At 35.4% G+C, this 19667-nt stretch overlaps 1 protein-coding gene across 3 annotated transcripts in view; it reads right to left on the bottom strand.

Moving 5' to 3' along the window:
• Positions 1 to 19667, bottom strand: part of CCSER2 (coiled-coil serine-rich protein 2) — a 74859-nt gene that overhangs the window by 32625 nt on the left and 22567 nt on the right. For all 3 annotated transcript variants that reach the window (XM_010567885.1, XM_010567884.1, XM_010567886.1), the window contains exons 4-6: positions 7102 to 7192; positions 3708 to 3870; positions 2872 to 3067 (exon numbers count right to left, since the gene is read on the bottom strand). In XM_010567885.1, the coding sequence (XP_010566187.1) occupies positions 2872 to 3067; positions 3708 to 3870; positions 7102 to 7192 (450 nt within the window). The remainder of the gene's footprint in view (positions 1 to 2871; positions 3068 to 3707; positions 3871 to 7101; positions 7193 to 19667) is intronic.

Genomic DNA, 19667 nt, shown 5'->3' on the forward strand with positions numbered 1-19667 from the left:
GAAATTTTTAAGAACAAAAGAAAACTTATTTACTATTAAGCATGCAAATGAAGTGTACCTTAGTCAGTGTTTAAGAGGCATTGACATTTATATGTCAATTATTACTAGAGTTAGACTTCCAAAGCATTTTCTTCTTGCAATTCAAAGTTAGTGCTCCAGTTAAGCATTAAGTGAGAACATTCACCAGTAGTTCCAACATCTCCCTGTAAATAATTACAACTGCATGCAGTGCAAGAAGAATGTATGTTTTTCACCCATATAAGCTAGCGTAACATTACTGCAAAATCAGAGGTTTACTTACTACAGTGAAAATTAAAAAAAAACCAAACAACCCAACTCTCCATGAGATAAACTCCTATTCCTGATTTCTCTGTTTGAAGACACAGAAAGATGGCAGCATGTGAGGAGTAAGCAGACAGCATGTGTACTGCTGGCACTGTTATCCTAGTCACACAGAGTTCAGAAAAGGCTAGACTACTAAAGTAACTACTAATTTTTCCAAGCAGAACTGGGAACACAACATCAAACCCATGCTGTTGCAGCTATGTTGCTAGTAATATTCAAGATAATTTACACACGGTTACGCGAGCTACAGTCACAGCAATGAATCCAGTATAGCACATTAAGTCTCCCTTGGAATCTGCTAGGTATACTTTCATTGCATGCTATGCTCTACAGTAAGCCACACTAGAGTTGATTAGGTAATTGTATAAAATTGAATTTAATTACTATATCTTACTATCTTACCATAACTGTTCCTGTGAGACCTCATGCCTGAAGACCTGACTACAGCTCTGTTTCTACTTATCCAAATTAAATAATATTGCTAAAAGTCATAACTGGAAAAAGGTAACACACATTTAAATGCATAACATAGGTGAAGCAAATGTAAGAACTTCTGCTTCCTTTAGTAAAGTTAGTGTTTGAAAGGAGCTGACTTTGTATCTTGCTTTCTACATTTTGTAAGATGTGGCTTGTCATATGACCTGGACTGAGATCAAGTCCTAGTTAAGTGTTTAGACTGATGAAGTTCATGTAATTGTTTTCAAAATTGTATTTCTGTTTTTTAAAATAAGTAAAAAAGAATTGCAATATTTTTACTCATTTCTGTTAGTATAAAGCTCAATATTGTCCGGAAAGGTTTAACACAAAAATAATGAAATGGTATTTCATACAAGTTTTACTCTAATTGTTTAGTAAATAAAGGTAGTAAATGTCTAAAGTAGTAGTAAAGGTCCCTCTGTAGCAGATTAATTTACTTTTACATTACTATTCATATTGTTTGATTAAAAGGCTGGATAATACACAGGAGAGTAAAATAAACATTCAGAAGTTCAGTGATGAGTTTTGGAAGCAGCAAGTCAAAACAGGAGGCAGTTAGGTCAAGAAAACAGAAAAGTATGCTTGAGAAAGTTTGAAGGGAAGAATAATACTCATCATTACAAAACTCGCTATTAGAGGGAGGGAGGTGGAAACGATCAAACTTCTGGTAAGAGAAGCAGCAAATTTTGAAGATCGTACATATTAGGAGTAACTATTTCTTCTGTGAGTTTAAGGCTTTTTTAAAAAAACTTAATCTGAGCTACTTGAGGCAAGGTATGTGTTCTGTAACCTTTCAGAAAAGTCTGGCTATTATAAACTAGATCAAGATTTAAAATACAATATTCTGCAGAGCCACACACTATTTGGCTATAACACACATGCCTTTACACAAAACTACGCATACACAGATCATCTATCTAGTTGTTTAATTGTCCTTGTGTTAAAGGCATTAAAAGCTCTGAATAAAAAGTTCCCTTCTATCTGATGTACTAATTGCATGCATGAGACTTGGGAGGCACAGCTCATGCAGTCCACTACTCAGACATTAGGTTCTAAGAACACATACCTTCCCTATCTGACACTACATTAGTTTTGTTACAACTGTCTTTCTGATTTTGTCAGCAGAAGAACATCTCCAGTATTCTCAGTTACTATAGGAAGCAAATGCTCACATTTCTAAAAGGCACAGTCACACCCTTGAATTAGCCTCAAGGTTGATTTGCTTTTTGTTTTGCTGTGTTTTGGTTTAGTGTCTTACTTTTAGGGCACAAACTTATTTCCGTTACGTTATCCTGTTAGAAAAGAACAGCAGTAAATCTAGTATTAAAGAGAACATCATACAGATACTTTTCAATGCTCATCTGTATATGCCACCAAAGGAAGTCTCATGGACTTTTTTTTTTAAGGTAGCAAAGGAATTTTTGTAGCTGAAATGCTATACTTCTGCCAAGTCTTCCAGCAGTTTACCAACTCCGACAATTTGCCAAGTTTTGAGGTGAAATGAAAGAGGTCCTTAAAAGTTTATGACAATTCAGTGATTTCATACACTAGAAAGGTTCAATCTGAGCACTTCCAATACAGATGACCCAGTAGGATTTGCTAAGCTTCTTGTCAAAACACACAGAAAAGATGAAAAGAATGAGGAAGACAAAGCCTTAAGAAAAAGCTATTAGCATTGACTTGCTGAATCCAAGTTTGATCAATGATATCAATATTAATATTTTTTAATTATTTCTTTTTAAGCCCAGCTTTTTAGTATCTTATTAAATAAAAGCTTGTCTTCACATCCAATGATTTTTTTTAATTTAGCATTGTTTCCTCAGAGAAGCAGAATAACAATTTTTAATATTTTTTGCAGTCAGTAAAGGGCTGAAAAAGCAGAAAAAGTACTATTTTAAATAGCAATAGAAAGTGCACACTTTCTTGAATACTGTAATTCAATGTATAAAAGGAAATGACAATAGCCTAATAAGGCCAAACAGAACATTAGCCCATCTAGGCTCACTCTCCAATCTGCTTTAGTGCTTTTTTTCCATTTAAACAGCTCACCTGGTGCAGTAATCTCTTCAGTTTCAGTAACTGAGTTTTTACAGCTGTGCAGTCTTGGACCATATGCCGAAGGGTCATTTCGTCAAGCATCACAGTATTGTCCGGTAAGCCCACCAGCTGTCTAGGAGCCTGGTAAAAATTTGGTGCTCCATAGCTTTCAAAGTGACCAATAGGAGATTCTAGGTAGTTTGATCCCCTAAAAAAAAAATTTAAAAATAAAAAAACCACAGTGATGACAAACTAGAGCTAGAAAGCATTTAGTAATAAAGAAAGTGTTGTGCAACATGGGCTATGTTCACATACTGTGGCATACAGCGGAAAACAAATAAATCAGAAAATGTCAACGTTATTTCACTTAAATGCTGGGCTTTCCTTCCCACTTGCATTAATATCTCACAGACTAACTACAACACCCTAAAACCAGTTTGCTCACCAGGATTTCTATAAACTTCAAGTCATTCAAGCTAGGCTGTAAGAACTATAGGATTACATTTAATTTAAAAAAAAAAGTAAAAAGCTGTCCAAAGTTACAAAATGCAAGTAATAAGACAGTGTAATGTTTTTCCATGGAACACATATGGTAATTTAGTCAAGCATTTATAATATCATGTAAACACAAGTAAGTATTTGGATTAAAAACCATAACAGAAAAAAAAAGTTTTGAAAAGAAATTGTTATAAATCTCAGTGATGCTCCCACTCAGACATGCTATTTATAGACATACAACTATTCTGAAAATGTCTCGTACTCAATATCACTTGAGACCCTTCAGCGCCAAAAGAGATTTCTCATCACGGTATTTTAATTGTTTGGGAGAGAAGAAATAAGTCCTTTACCTGTTCAAATCATTTTTGCCATGGATATAGTGATCAGTATGGCCAAGATGATAGTGATCCTGTGTATTCCATCGCTGTTGTGGTGCTCTTTTCCAGAATCCTTCCTGATGTTGCCTAGCATTTCTGTCTTGTCTATCATAACGGCTCATATTTTCACATTCCTCTACAGAGTGCATAAAGTAAAAAAAAAAAAAAAAAAATTATAAATTTTTTTCCTAAGACCTTATAAATAAAATAGTTACTATGTGCTGGTACCAGATACAGTGTAAAATCTGTAGGTTTGTTTGGTTTTTTTAAACTGATCCAAAAAAGTATGCACTTTAGAACTGGGAAGCAGACTTCTGTAATGATGTCACATTTTTACTAGCATATAAACTTGTTACAAGAATAAGAGTAACCTGTAGCAGAAACTACAGAGTTCAGCCTTAACAGTATTTCCGGTTTAAGTAGAAAATCACTTGGAGGAGGTAGAGCTATGGGGAAGAAAAAAATTCCAAAAGTAACATTTTCCTGTCTTTCTTACTGACAGTATTTTCAGGCCTTTAAAAAGTTCAAACAACACACACACACACACAGAAAGATGACGTTTTAGTAAAAGGCCAGTACTTCATTCCAAAACAGAACAGTTTCCTTACTTAAAATACATGTATCTCTCAACCTATTCATCTTGTTTGTTTTTCAACTCGAGAGACATTTAATCTTTATTCACCAGGGCAACAAAGCAAACAAAGCAAACAAAGCAAAAAAAAAAAATCTCTAAAAACAGTAACTTTTGCAAAGCAAAGCAGATTCCACCAACTTCTTAAGGGAACAAAAGCTATATTTGGCAACAGCTTGTAAACCACTAAAACCAAAGCCAAAACAACTGCTATCCGTGCAGTCAGACACAGCAAAATAAGTCATAAACTGCTATTCTGCCATCGCACTTTCTCCTTCACTTACCCAAGGAGTTTTTCCTCACATTGTCAGTCCTTTGCTAGGAGAATAACTCTACACAAGAGAGCACTGTTTTACTCGGCTGCCTACTCAGACATAGTTGCGCATACGACGCTCATAAACAGGGCCTTCCTTCCTGCTTAGTTCCCAGCCTGCGTGTTGCTGGGAAGTGAGCCCAGTTTTACCCTGTGATTTAAGACTGCCATCCTCACTCACTGCATACTTGTTGAGCTAGAACTGTTTCTATAAATAGCGCCCAAGCAGCATCCCAGACTCCAAAGTGAAACGAGGGCAGTTTCTGAGGACCTGGAAAGTCTTAAGAGGCTGACGTCAGTGAAGTTGCACATAATTACAAAAAAAGTGTTGACAAAAAAGTGCTGTTAAATATTATTATAACAAATACACTTATCTACAATTCAGTTTTTATCACCTAGTTCAGTAACCTAAAAATTAGGTAAGAAAATGAACTTGTTCACCTGAAGTAACAGAAGATTTCTTTTCCCTTAGAAGCATCCTTCTACAGCTTATAACACATGATAATTCAAGTGGGTCTATTCAAAATAAGCCCTCAATAAGTTTATAAGTAATTTTATTATGATGATTTTCAGCTTTGGAAAATGAAATTGAGACACTGAGTAAAGACACATAGATATTAAAGAGCAAACTTCACTTTTTCAGGTGGTCATATTTACTTAAGGGAAAGCCTGGAGGTCGCTTTTGAATCCTTCTTTTCAGAACCTCTTTGCTAAAAATTCAGTGATTTCAAGATAAGAAGCGATTATAGCAGAGATACCCAGTTTATGCCACATCAACTTTATATGGAAACCCAACTTCTAAAAAATGCTAAAAACAATAGTAACTAGCTAATATTGATTTCAAACAGTGTTTCTCCTCCGAAATCAGCAGCTTACACAGCAGATTGTCATAGTTACAAAACATATTCCAGTTACACAAACATTATCAATACTTGGCTGCAGAAGTGGGAGTAGATTTAAGTTTATTATATTGATGCAATCAAGAAAGCAGTGAATTAAAAATCATATTTCATTTGTGTCTAGATTAAATGGCAAACATTCACCTTTACAATGCATATATTTTTAACTGGTTTTAAATTAGTAATTTGAAATGGAATTAATGATGCAGATGCAGGGCATGTTTTATAAACATAGAAACTTATGAGAAATTGATCTACCCTTTAAAATCGTTTCTTAGTTTTTCCCAACAGAATCAGAATTACCCTTATTGAAAGAATATCCCCTAGACTTTGGTTGTTATCCATTCTGGAAAATTTAAATAGTAAAAAAGAAAAATTGTACACCTATACGGGCTGAAGAGTTGAATGCTGGCACTATTGTCAATAAGTGCCTTTCACACAAGTACTTTGGAAAACTTATTCTGAGATTTAGTCGTTTAAGTACTGCACTTCATATGTTAAAATATGTGTGCCATCACTGTGGTAGATGGAAGACTGTGCATTTATTTACTGTTAATATGGCTTCATATCTAACACACACGCAGGAGTCTTCACCTGAAGAACTCACAGGTACTCTCAAAAAACCTGAATTTCCCCAAACTTCAGCAGGCAGCTGAACAGTACAGAAAGTAAGGAAAGCCTCTTCTCTGTCAGTGCCTGTTTATAGGGTGTAGGGCATTACAACGCTCCACGTTCAATGTTTCTGTTCATTTGAAGATATATTAGCCTCCACTGAACTTAGAGGTAAAGTTAATACCCATATTCACATGACAGTGACAATTCTTATAAGTAGGTCAGGAATGACCAAAAGCAAACGCCTCAAAACTTTTCCAGGCCAGGATTTGAGAAAGCATGGCAATAATTTGCCTTCCCTAGTTCATTCTAGTCTGGATTTGTATTATTTTAGTGGCATCTAGGTACCACTATCCTCCCTGTGAAAAGTTCACCAGCATCCTCACTGACAACAAGAATGCACAAGATATCTTGAAAAAACACATCTTAAATCTTAAGGCTTCTGTTACCCTGAATTGTATAAAATATATTAGGAGATATTGTCATTTTGTAGAAGAAAACAAATAATTATCTCAAAAAGAATTACCATTGTCATTCACCAAAGCTGAAAAAATGCTGTTCCAACATTTTTCCAACATAGCTGAAGCATGAGACTGAAGAACTAACTTAAAAGTTTGAAATTTATTCTACTAAAATAATTTAAAGAAAGAAACAGCGTGCAACAAGGTTGTATTTTTATAAAAGGCAGTAAATTTCTAACTTTAGAATTCTTCAAATGCAAGAGTCGTATTTGGGGGAACAGAAATATCACACTTCCTATATTTCAGAAAAGAATGAGTTGTTACTTAAAAAAAAATTTGAAGAGTACATTGGCTTATTAAAGCAGAAGTCAGAACAACGCAGCTAAAAAAAAAAAATCTCTTAAGCCCGTAATGCAGTTTCGCAATAAGATTGCTTGGCTAATTTACTAACCTTTGTCATGAGGTGGGTCCTCAGGCAGGTCCACATCAAGCATGAGATCATCATCTTCAAGATCACATGAATCAAGATTATTCAAGATATCCTGCAAGAAAGAAAATGTGAGATACAGCTGCTCTCATGATATTTCATTTTCCCTGTCATAAAAAGTTTATTTCAAAGCTTTGTTACATTTGTATTGTACACATATCCATGTTCTCAGCAGCCTCCTCTCTTTAGAGACCAAGATCAACCTTACTTGAGACCATCTACACAAACAGAAGTCATCACACCTCTAGTAATATGATACAATAACAGTGCCAGATGAAACAAAGATGGATTAAAACATTTTTCTGCCTGATGTCTATGGAACACTCCAAAGATTTTTCTATTCATTAATATCCTGCCATCTCCCCAGTTGGAAGCATTTTAAAACTAAATTACTTTGCTCACTTAGAATTCAAAAGCAGCTTTGTGAAGAGAAGATGATAAATGACCTTATTTCAGCTCTCACATCATACTATCGTAATGTCATTGAAAGGAAGAAGGGGAGAACCTATGTTGACTTTTTTGGCCAACAAAACTTAAAATATGCTATTATCAGCACTAAGCTCTGCTGCCTTTTGTCTTTAAGACTGTTGGTTAATACAAAGCTGTTTTTAAAGGGACTAACAAACTGTCCTCTTGCATGGCTGTGCTAATAGTACAAGAAAAATGCAATAAAGTGTTAGTACTAAATGAAATTATACATACTACACCTAGTCAATCAGGTATATTAAAGAAAAAGGACTGTAGTGGGGGCAAGTCAAGTCAGAGAGAGACTGTTAAAGAGACAGAAACTGACCCCTCTTTCTTTAAGGATACCAACAGTGGGAAAAACTCAAGAGGTCAAGGCTGTAGAATATTCAGCTTATTGAGCAGTCAGATGCTGCTAGCACCGTGCTACTGAAAAGCCACATCAAGCAACAAAGTGCAGTACTTCATCAGAGAACCCAGACTCCGTTTTACTTCATTATTCAAAGAAAGCTAAACTTATTAATACCAAGTGATTATAACAAAGTAGGTCTAAGGAAACTGTTAATAGTTATAAAGCTCTGACTCCTGAGCTCTATTTTCCCATATCCCACAAATAAAAGCCATAGCTTTAAGGCCCAAGATGAGACTCAGGCACTTCGTATCTGCCTCTTTTCTAAGAGTAGAAATGCAGATTTTCCTAGGTTTAACAGCTACACCTAAAGATGATTCATGGGACCAATATTGAAAAAAATTTACCAAATATTAAGTAAAATAAGTGTTTTACTAATTATTTCTCACTGGACAAAAAAGTGATCATTAAATACTTAACTGAGTACTTGCATACAGACTACCAATACACTGCAAAACAATATTCACTTGGAAAGGTATCCCTTTGCTGGCTACCATTTATTAGATTCACTTTGTCAGAGACGTATAGATGAAAGGGAAGAAGATTAATAGGCATTTGTCCAAACTGTTGCTCCAACTGTTCTTCAGCAGTCTTCCTATAGTGTTCACAAAGGACTACCATATTTTATTATAAATACTGAAAACAGTATTGAAGTAGATTTTAAGTAGGTTTTTTTGGGGGGGGAGGTGTGACACAGAACATTAAACATTCTACATTTCTGCAGGGAAAGTTATTTATTGACTTAGGAGGGAGAGTACGAGATGAAAATATTTAATATGCACTTTGTAAAACATGAGCATTATAAAGGAAAGATGGAATACGTGAGACAAAAGCACTTGGTTTTTTTATATTTCAAAGTCCTACCTTATTTTGTTTACAAACAAGTATTTACAGGAAAACATAGAAAAACCTACATATCAGGGCTTTGTGAATAATAATAAAACCACCTATGGAAAAGCTTCACAGAGAAATGGAAGCCATTTAAAGGAAAAGTGGATTTAACATTTGAGAGAACAAACTACTTGTATACATTTACTTCTTTTTGTTTCCAATAATTTACTTTTTTTCAGGAACTAGAAGATTTTTAACTAACGTATTTTGCAAACAATTCCACAGAATGTAGGTGTGTTTGAGAGGCAGCTTTGGTTTGCTAGTTGATCAATTGTTTCTATGCCATGCTTTGATCTTCCAAATTAGTATGAACAAGCATTATTTTCTTCTACTGCAGGAACCTTAACGAGCATGACAAATAAATTACAGTGGCCACAAACATATAAGGAAGTTGAAAAAACATTTGCCATTGCTGTGCAAAAGCATTAAAAAAAGCAAAATATAAAAACATAGTATGTCAGAGTGTTAACTAATAAACCTCGATAAGCCACTTCACTGTCTTTGTATCAGAACTTCAGAAGTCTAATGATGTCAGAGAAGGTCAGCATTTGAGATGCCAAACATACTTTTCTGTCAACAGCACATTTCATTATGCTTCCCTAATTATACATTCCTGCACTACACTGAGGCAACTCCATGCTAGAAAACAACTGTGAATATGAAGTCTTTGTAATAGTTGGGCCACATATGAATTCACTTTGAGCATTTCCCAATGTTATCTACTCGGGAAACACAATATAAAAGTAGATGTCAGCAATGCCATCTTGAAATAGCTAGAAGATAAAGTGCAGGTTTCATCAACACATTAGTACGTATGAAACCTATATTTACAGACTTCCATTGTTATTCCTACTACTGTATAAGGAACTGAAGTTAACTACATGGCAGTAACATTGTTAATAATGTGTGCTTAACAGCCATTATCATCGTGAAGTGATCCTGGGCAATGAGCTCAAACAGAACAAGAAATAAAAAATTCTTCAAAAGTGCATCAGCTCCAACCCTACAGAATATTACATGTTTGAGCAATTATTAGAAGTTACAGTAGGAGAATAATTCTATTTTATTTGTATAATTGAAAAGAATAACATATATTAAAAAGGGCATGTAACTCCACAAGGCTGATTTAACACTAGATTTTCAGGATGGTAAAACCTAGAAAGAGATTAAGTTGGGGATTGCAAAATCCCAAATCAAACTACAATGCTGTCCCCAAGCTCTCCCTCCAGAAAGGTTTTCAGCTGAACACAGGCAGTAGTACTTTGTTCTCTTACTGCAGTAGAACAGGAAAAGCATTAGGTGAGAAACAGATGATCTATGACTACCGCTGTAAGAACCGAGTAAGCTGAGAACATTCATATTGCATAAGGAGACGGGAGAAAACTAAGCAGGGAGGCACGGGTAAGGCTGGCGAACAATTACACCCTATTTAGCAAGTTTACTTCAAGTTTTACAAATTCTTTCTGCAGTGATTGCTCTTAGGTGCTATGTCTTACCAAAGGTTAATCAAGCACACACCAACAGCTCACCTACAACAGCTTGGGGGTTTTGCCTAATCTGTTGGCTACATAGAGTTCAGAATCTCTTTCTCAAGAGGCATAACAATATTAAGTTAAGACCAATGCTTTGAAGATTGGGGTACTGTAGAGAACCTATTTTTGCTGAAGCTGAACAAGCTTAAAGTTCAATATAAATTCATGTCCCTCATAATTAACTGGAAAGTAAAATATTCTTTTTGAAAAGTTCAGTTTCCAAAAATTCCTCATGCTACATACATCATAAGCTCTCTCTTCCACTGAAGAGCAGTATTTTTTTCAGTCCACCTACTTAAGTTCAATTTAGCTTAACAGTTAGACCTAGGCAAGAAGCCTGATTCTCAGCCTTCCCATTTCTCGAGCTAAGTATATAAAGCAACTAAAAATAAATAACAATGTGCCCAAATTAGAAAGATAGATGTCTACATTTCCTCCCTATTAAACATAAAAGATGCAGACCAGTGAAAGCTTATGACACAAGGTATATTACACTGCGATTCAAAAAAGAAAAAAAGGAAGAAGTGGGGCACTGGGGCTACTGCAGAAACACAAAGCAATTCCAGACAAGTAACCTTCAAACAAGTAATTTCAGAGACCATTCACAGAACTGAGAAGAGCCTGAGGTCAAAATACCAATTTAGTACCCTTCTTTTCATGCCAAGGTACGCTATCTTGCTTGAAAAGCAACTGCATTGAGGTAGTCATGAGCTGTTGGTGAATATCAGGAACAATGTTTTACCTTTTTCCACAGTTCAAGATCTCAGACCTCATTCGCTTGTTTTACCTTTAAAAAGTAGGCTGTTAAAGGAAAAGAACTACTTTTGTTACTGGTTTAGTGAGTTAGGTCTTGCTTCCAATAATAACCATGCACTTCTGAAGTCAGTGGAAAATGGAAGTGAAAACTCACATGCACTTTAAGTATTCCATAGTGACTACTTAAATTGAATACACATACAAATTTCTTCAGTTTGATTTGCTCAACATCCTTATTTTTTAAGCCTATATGCACAATTTCTTTGATCTTTTACTTTCTTGCTCAAAGACCATGAGCAATGCGCATAGATCATTTAATACAAAAGATTACAACTCCTTGAAAACTTCAAACAACAAAAATATTAAAGGATAGATATCACCGCTTTGGGGAGAAAAATGGAACTAGAGAAAGTATGTCTACAAGCTCAAAATTTGGCAGCAAAAGATCATGTGTCATCTACAGCATCAGTATATAAATACCATTCTGGCATGCCTAGTTCTGATAGTATTCACATAATACTTACCCAGGTTACTGACAATGCATTTATAGAAGCTTTACGTGACATTAAGGTAATCTAATTTAGTAAAAACTTTACTGTTAAATCTGACTGGATATTATGAAAGGTAAACATGCTAGGCTATTTCCAGTATATATTTTCAAAGTTGTTTACTTAAAAAACCAGCAGTAGTTACAGGCCACTTTGTGGAATGACAGCACGTTATAGCACATTCCACTTAGTTATACTTTAATCTCTTTGTACACACAAATCACTAGTAGGTTAGAATAAGACTTCAGACTTGTAGTTAGTTATTCTTACAGTACCATGCTGTATTCTTTTTGATGAAAATCTATTATAGCAAGTATCAGTAATGACCACTATGAAATCAAGTTTATTTTATGACTTCCATTAGTTAAAGGTGCTTTACTTATTTTGAATGTTGTTAGTCTTTATAGCCAAATTCTAGGCTCAGTTTTTCTACATCTAACTCAAGCTGATTTCTGGATTTCAGTAAGAGTAAACAGTTTCTCAGAAATTGTTGAAAGATGAAGCAAAGTCATTTGCCCATGTAAAATTTTTTCTTCAGTTTTTAAGTTAGTAAGATCTCATGGACACATACTGGAAGAAAGCTTGACATTTATATTTCTCTGACAGTTCTCTGAAATCGAGATCTCAGTTTGGGCCAAATTGGGACATGGATAACAAACTCAGAAGCTACTGATAGACTAATTAACGTATCAGAGCAATGTAAGCAATGGCTTAAAGAATTACATGAAATCATCCTAAAAGAAAAAAAAAAAGGCATAAATTAAAAGTTCTCTGAATAGAATTCTGTCACAATCTCCAAAATACCAGAATTACTTCTACAGGTCATTTGGATAATTACTACAAGAAAAACATTTTTTAAAATACAATTTTACATGAAAAACCCCAAGTCTTAGAAAAACTAGCATCTCTGTGTTACAACATACTTCTCTGTAAAGTTAAAAAAGTTAAAAAAGCAGTTGTCAAAGTCACTAAATCATTTAAAGCAGACACATGTCCTTGTGACATTCCATCAAAAAAAAAAAGAAAAAAAAGAAAAAAAGTCAAACATTCTGGTCAGATGTCACGTTCATTCTTTTTCTGCTATGGAAGAGACCCTCTTTAAATAAAACGTTTGATGTCTATGTTAGCATGACAATGAAGCCACGATACTGTGTTTAATTTGAGTCTGATGCTATGACAATGAATATATTACTACAAATTTAGCAATATTGATTTTGCCTAATACTACACAGGAGAAAAGAGTAATCATAAAGCAAGTCCTCCTATTAAAAAAAAAAAGCCTCCTGAAACAACAGAGGATGTAGGCGTTGACATTGGGATCAACAGCTCAATTTCTAGTCCAATAGTTAAGGCTCTAAGTACCTGACAGTTTCAAGGCAGTTATTCAGTTCATTGACCCAGCAGCTGGAGTCTTCATGTTTGCAGCACCAAAAGGACAGAATAACCCCTGTACAGAGGGATAACTCAACACACCCGTCTCATGCACAAGAGGACCCTTTAGAACAGGACTATGGTAGTGCATTGTACCGCTAGTTGTATTTTTTATTGCAACAAACTCAGTTCCAGAAATTCCCCATCCTATCACTTAGCAACAAAAAGCCAAAGCTTTCTGAGATCATGTTATTCACAAAACCGTTGATAAGACAGCTGAACAGACACTGTACCTGTTGCCAAAAATTTCGTCAAGTCCAACAGTCTTAAGAATTACAGAGTAAGCAAAGCTTCATCTACTTTATTATTTCTGAAGTTAAGAAAAACATCACAATACAGCCTTGATACATATCTCAGCAGCCCAACTGCATAGTAAAGTCCTATTGTTATATGAAGCATCAAAGATGGAGCTGAATAGGAGGCCAGCTACAAGATACCTAGCTTCCAGGATCTACTGGGAAAAAGTATTAAAAAGAGCATGAAGATTACAAAAACATCAACTAGAAATTGATTCATAGGACACTAGTTCTGGACAACAACAAAAAAACCACAAAATAATGGACTGCTTTCAAACTAGTTTTGTGAAGAGAAACCTGGTATGTCTCCTTAGAACATCAAAAAATACTTACTCTCAGACTGAACCTACCTTATATGCTTTGTTTTGCATAAACTGGAGGGTTTAGTTGTGACACATCAGACAGGCAAGTACTCCAAAAATCTAACTGAGGAGAACTAAAGCTCGTGCAATCATTCCTCCACAATTTGAATTCTTGTTGACAAAAAGCATCACTGGAAAATGTGAAAAGTTCTCTTTTCCACATACATAAAAATATACACTAGACTTCTTTTCTTTTACAGTGCATCAGCTTTTCTTAGATTACATTTTCATTACATAAAATGGTATATCTAAATAATTTTATTTTTTAAAAAAATCCATCAATAATCCTGCCAGTATGGCAAAAATACCCACAAAGAAATATTACATTAACATAAGCAACGCTATTTTAAACCTTTATATCAGTTACTCCTATTGATTCTCTTTGTATGATCTGCAGCTAACATAAAAAAAGTATTAAGGCATCAGAGTATCCCAGATGAAACTTACTACTACTTTTTCATTAGTAGTCATGTGTCTGCAGTTGTTAAGATCTCCCTGCTGGATGCTTCTGGTGTTCATTGTAGTGTCACAGGTGGTTGTACTTTCAAAACAGAATGCCTTTTATTGTCTATAAGAGTTCATTTACCTGACTGAAAGTAGGGATCACTGCAGAGAGTTGGCATAGTTTTGGAAGACCAACAAAAATATACTGCGTTTATATGATTCTCTTTCCTTTAATATTTGAAATGAGAAGAAACACTACTATTTTGCATCTCAAAGTGATTCATGTCTCTATAGTGTCAAAGTGTATTACAAGTCTTATGCTATACTAAAAGAAGGGCACTGTTTCTTATTTCAAACATTCTTTTGCAAATAAAACCTAGATGTGCTTTATGCTCTGAAAAACTCGCAGCTTTAGATGCATGAAATTGCACAGACATTTTCACACTCATTTTCAATGCAGTTGCATATTCTGCATCTCTTCTGGTAAGATGCTAAAAATTAAACATTGTGGATTTTCCATTAAAAAAAGATGAAAAGAAGTTCAACAAGCAGAAGATAAACATGAGCAAAGGGAGAGAACTACAGAACAATCTCTCCAAAAAACTCAAGGGAAAAAAAGAGTTTGAGAGTAGCACAGAAACTAACGAAGTATCATTTCAGGTACCTGAAGAATGAAAAAAGGAAGTAGCTTTTAAAAACAAACTAAACAGACTGCGTAAACCAGACATCTGGAGGGCAGCTAAAGGATAACTGCAAAAGTCAAATATGATTCAAGGCTGACAGTAGAGAAGAGGGAGACTTCCAGGGTCTTTCTCAATGCTACTTTCAGCATTTGACAACACCCCAGATAGAGAAGAGATAAAGAAAGAAATAGGAATTCAATACAGGTCTCCAAAAAGGCAACATTAAATAAGAACTGAACAGAACTGTTAAGTGAAGGCAAAAAACAGAGACAGAAGACACAGGAAGGCATACACCATACTACAGGGCTGAAAAGAAAAACCCACTGTAAACAAAGTCATAAGAACAAAGGAAACCACACAGGGAAAAGAAAGGATAGAACTCTGCAGGATACCAAAAATAGGATAGGGCGTTATTTTAAATGCTGTACATTGCAAGTCACATTAAAAATAATTAAGACCAACATCCAAACAAGTATTTCATCCTTCTGTTCATGCTCTGTAACAGAAGGTTGCTGTGTACACAAATACAACGAGAACTTTGTTCTGAAAATCCAAAACATTTTATGTTTAACTAGTAGATGTAACGGTCTTAAATAAAGATTTACTGTTCTTGAAAACATTTTTATAGAAGCATTGTATGTTCTACCTACATTTACCAAAAGCAGACAGAGGAAATAATTATTAGGTTGAGTTATGACCCACTATATCTCAAGAAGCAGCTGTGCTTGCTGCCTTATTTTTAAAATATTTTTTTAATTAGAAAAATCAGATGTCAGACTGTGTAAGCAAACTGAAATTCAATAGCATGATGAAGGGAAAGTGGAAAAACAGAAATATTAACCATTCTGTTGAGACTTCAATTCATAAGCAACAGCACTTTTCAAACATACAGCACAAGTTAAATCCCGCAGCCACAAAAAGTGTTCCTTGACTGCCACCTAGCACCCAATAATGAGCCTACAAAAAAGAAACTGAACGGGGAGGATGGGAAGCATTTTGATCATCTTCCTACAGAATTCCAGAAAAATTTAAGAACATTTTCTAATTTGTTTTTTAAATAGGCAGAAGCTTTTAAGTAGAAAGCTTCCATTTTACTATCAAGCACAATGATAGAAAGCCATCAGCAGTAAGCATAAATAGTAACATAGAAGTAGCAGAGGCTGAGGAAAAGACCAGTCCTTTCTACTCATTGCTTCCAGTCTGTTTTCAGAAAAAGTCTACCGATATCAGAAGTTCAGTATTACTTTTATAGTTTACCTACAAATAATGGAGCATTTTAACCTACAAAGAATATGTAATTGCTACAGACACTCGTAACTGGCAAAAATAATTGTGAATGATTCTCACTCCACTGACTTGTACTTGTATTAATAGTGCGAGGTTCAGCTTAAAGGAAAACAGGGAGGCTTCCAATAACTCCCAGCTGAGAAAGGCACCAAACCATAACCTCAAAATTCAAAGGAACACCATGGGCCAGGCTGCTACCCGGAGATCAATTAACTTTCCTCTGTGTAGTAATTTTTAATTATACCCTACCTAGATTTGGGGGGTAATCTGAATACGACTTGTCACACAGCATTAATGTGTTCTGTTCTTATACAGTCAACTTAATATACTTGTTTCTAATTAAAAACAAAACAATCCTCAAATACGTCCTAACTATTTTTGAGTAATTCTGACCAATCTCTAAATGAACCAACAACACTGGAAGCGTCCTCTCACTTACTTGCACTGTTACAAAAGTAAAGTCTCACTACAGTATCCTGATACATTTCAACAGTGTGAACAAAGAACACAGAAACACTGAATTATTGTTTCACCACCTCATATGTGGAAAAAAGGTGCTTTGTTAAATTTCCAGTCTCAAGGAAGATGACAATTAGGAGTTATAAGGTGATATCAGATTGCAGTTGGTATCAATAGGGCCTGAATGCAACGTTAAGTGTTCTTGAAAAGAAGTTAAAGCGCATCCCACATTTAGAACTGCGGGGACAGCAAGACTGAAATTGGGTGTACACATTTCATCCAGAGAGACCAAGCCTGTGTGTACTACAAAAACAACTGACCCCAACATGTACAAGACACTGCCCCTCCTCTAAATTTCTGATGCTTTGCAACAGAAGATAATTCAGAAAGATTCAACACCAATGTTCCTATAACTTATTAGGACACAGTTTTAGGTAAAAAGGAAAAGTAAAAGGAAACTGTGTGCCAGTCTAGGCGGTTTTAATCAAGTTATCTATGAAATGTTCAGAAACCTGATTAGATGGCTTAGATGTGTGTCACGATTTGTTATACAGATTTTTTTTAAAAATGCTTTTCTTGTTCATACTGATAACTATAAATACTCCAACTTTAAGACTACTGTTCTCTTTGGGCACATTTACCTGCTCATAATGGTTTGAAGATTTCCTAGGAGTAAGAAAACAAAATGTGAGACTTTTAGAAATTCAGCAATACAGTTAGATAAAGTACACTAGAGTAATTCTGAAGGCTTTCTGTTATTGAAAAGTGATGCTACTTGGTAGAATAAAGGAAAAAAAATGAAAAGGAATAGCTATAAAACCACATTAAAATATAACACCGGATATGCAGTTACCAACTCATACAGTAAACATCATTTACAGGCTTATGAAATAAAAGAAATGCTAATTTCTACCAGTACTTATTCTCATATTTCACACAACAACACATCAGCTGCTGCTCTCTCTCCCTCTCTCCACCATAAAAATTCAAAGCTGTCATTAACGGCTACCACAAATGAAACACAGGAGTACAAGTGAAGTTGCCTTACTTGATTTTACCAGCCAAAACAGCATGATAAGATTTACTATGTCAGTTCTGAATCAAGCAGCTCTCAAAGGCACATATGCTTTCCCATCCCAAAGGAAAAAAGGTAATTTGCCGTAAAAGCTTGTTCACAAAATGTCATGCCTCTCAAACCAACATCACAAGAGGTTTCTGCCCTGTAATATAGTCATATAACCTCCTAATAATATTTGACAGCAGGGACATGTACATCACACAAGGCACAGACAGAAACGCCATCTCATTAAGTAATTCACTTTCTCACTACCTCCCATTGCTGTAATAGTTAAGCTCTGAAGTTGAAGACTAGAGCAGTGGTGGGAGGCTAGATGATGGCTATTTTCACACTGAAGGCAGCACCTCTAAAATCAGTCTCTGCTTTCATGGGAGTTCCTTCCCCTGCCGTGAGCAGAACACCATCCGCCAGCAAACTCTGCCGAAAGAATGGTTGAGAAACCCTGCTAACAGAACATACTAAAACAAGTTTGTACTCTTAGTTCTGTATTAAGTAATAATACAGATGGAGTTTTACATAGCAGTTGCACAGTTTTCTACTAAAAGCTTAAGTGTAGACATGTTAATCAAGGATGCTCTCCCACTAATTTACTATATTGACAAAGTCTTATCTGTTCATAATGGAGACTAAATGCAAAAAGGTGACACTGACTTTTCAGGCTCTGAAATCAGAAACAAGCAGTCTAATGTTTTCCAAATATAAATTTTCAGGCATAACTGAAAGCTTTTTAGATACTGAGGATGTGAAAAACAAATGCTAGAGATATCTATACTTGTAATATTGGAAAAGTGAGAGCAATTATATTGACCTAATGAAAACCATGCAGTTAGAAAAGTACAGTTCAGGTGAGTCAGCGTCATTTTTCTCAGATGGTGGAACATGGCATGAGGGTGTCAGCACAAAAGAGCGCATAAGTTGGACGTGACCTTATGAGCTTAAACAGAGGTTGTTACCAGCAACACCAGCTTCAGAGAAGTGACACACAGATGCATGCCAATGAAAAATGCCTTTCAAGGCTGTCATCTGTATTAGATTCCAATCCCAGAATCACTGTATTTCTGAGCAGGAAGTTTGAACCACTTTATAATAGAAAACAGAGTAAACCAAAGCTCTTTCACACAGACATCCTAAGCAGAAATGGCAGCTTACCAAGATAATATATTTCCAAGAAATCCTTTTATATCACAAGTAAAATTCAGACATGGTGTTTGCCATTTTCTAGAATGCATTTCTAAAACCTAAAGTCTCACAGACTTCCTGGGCTACTCCGATGTCTCTTGCCAGGAAAAATATTGGCCTACAAACCCAAAAGTCAGGCTTCCAGGTAAAGGAGTGCGAAGGACCAATGAATTATTCAGTCTATCCTGCAGGACAGGATTTCTTTGGTGATGAATGCGACAAATGAAAATTCTCTGAGCAGAAGCAGAAAATATAGAACTCCACACTGCCGTTCCACATTAGTGATGCTATATGCTATATAGCTCTGTCCATAAAAATGGTCTCCAGTATGCTGGGCACGGAGGGAAATGTAGAAGGTACCAATACAAATTGCGAAGTATCTGATACCCTCTGGGTTTGCTCTTAGTCACTTCCCAGGAGGTTCACAGATACTTTTGTTTTCTGCAGTGTGTCCACACCCGATTAGACAGATGTGCCACTGAGAATTTCAATTATTGCCTATACAGATTTACATGTCTGCATCAGCTGATTTCTGAAGTGCCTTTATCATTGCTTTGTTTGAATACTTTCTAGGTAATAGGTAGATAAAACTATCTCCCCCTACGCTGGTACTACAGTCTCACAAACAGTCTCATTACACTGACATACTAATGAATTCTAGTATCGCTTCACATACCTATAGGGAGAGATTGCCTAGTTTCCTCCTCTGT

The sequence above is a fragment of the Haliaeetus leucocephalus genome, unplaced genomic scaffold (assembly GCF_000737465.1).
Source record: "Haliaeetus leucocephalus isolate CR32 unplaced genomic scaffold, Haliaeetus_leucocephalus-4.0 Scaffold229, whole genome shotgun sequence".
Classification (NCBI taxonomy): domain Eukaryota; kingdom Metazoa; phylum Chordata; class Aves; order Accipitriformes; family Accipitridae; genus Haliaeetus; species Haliaeetus leucocephalus.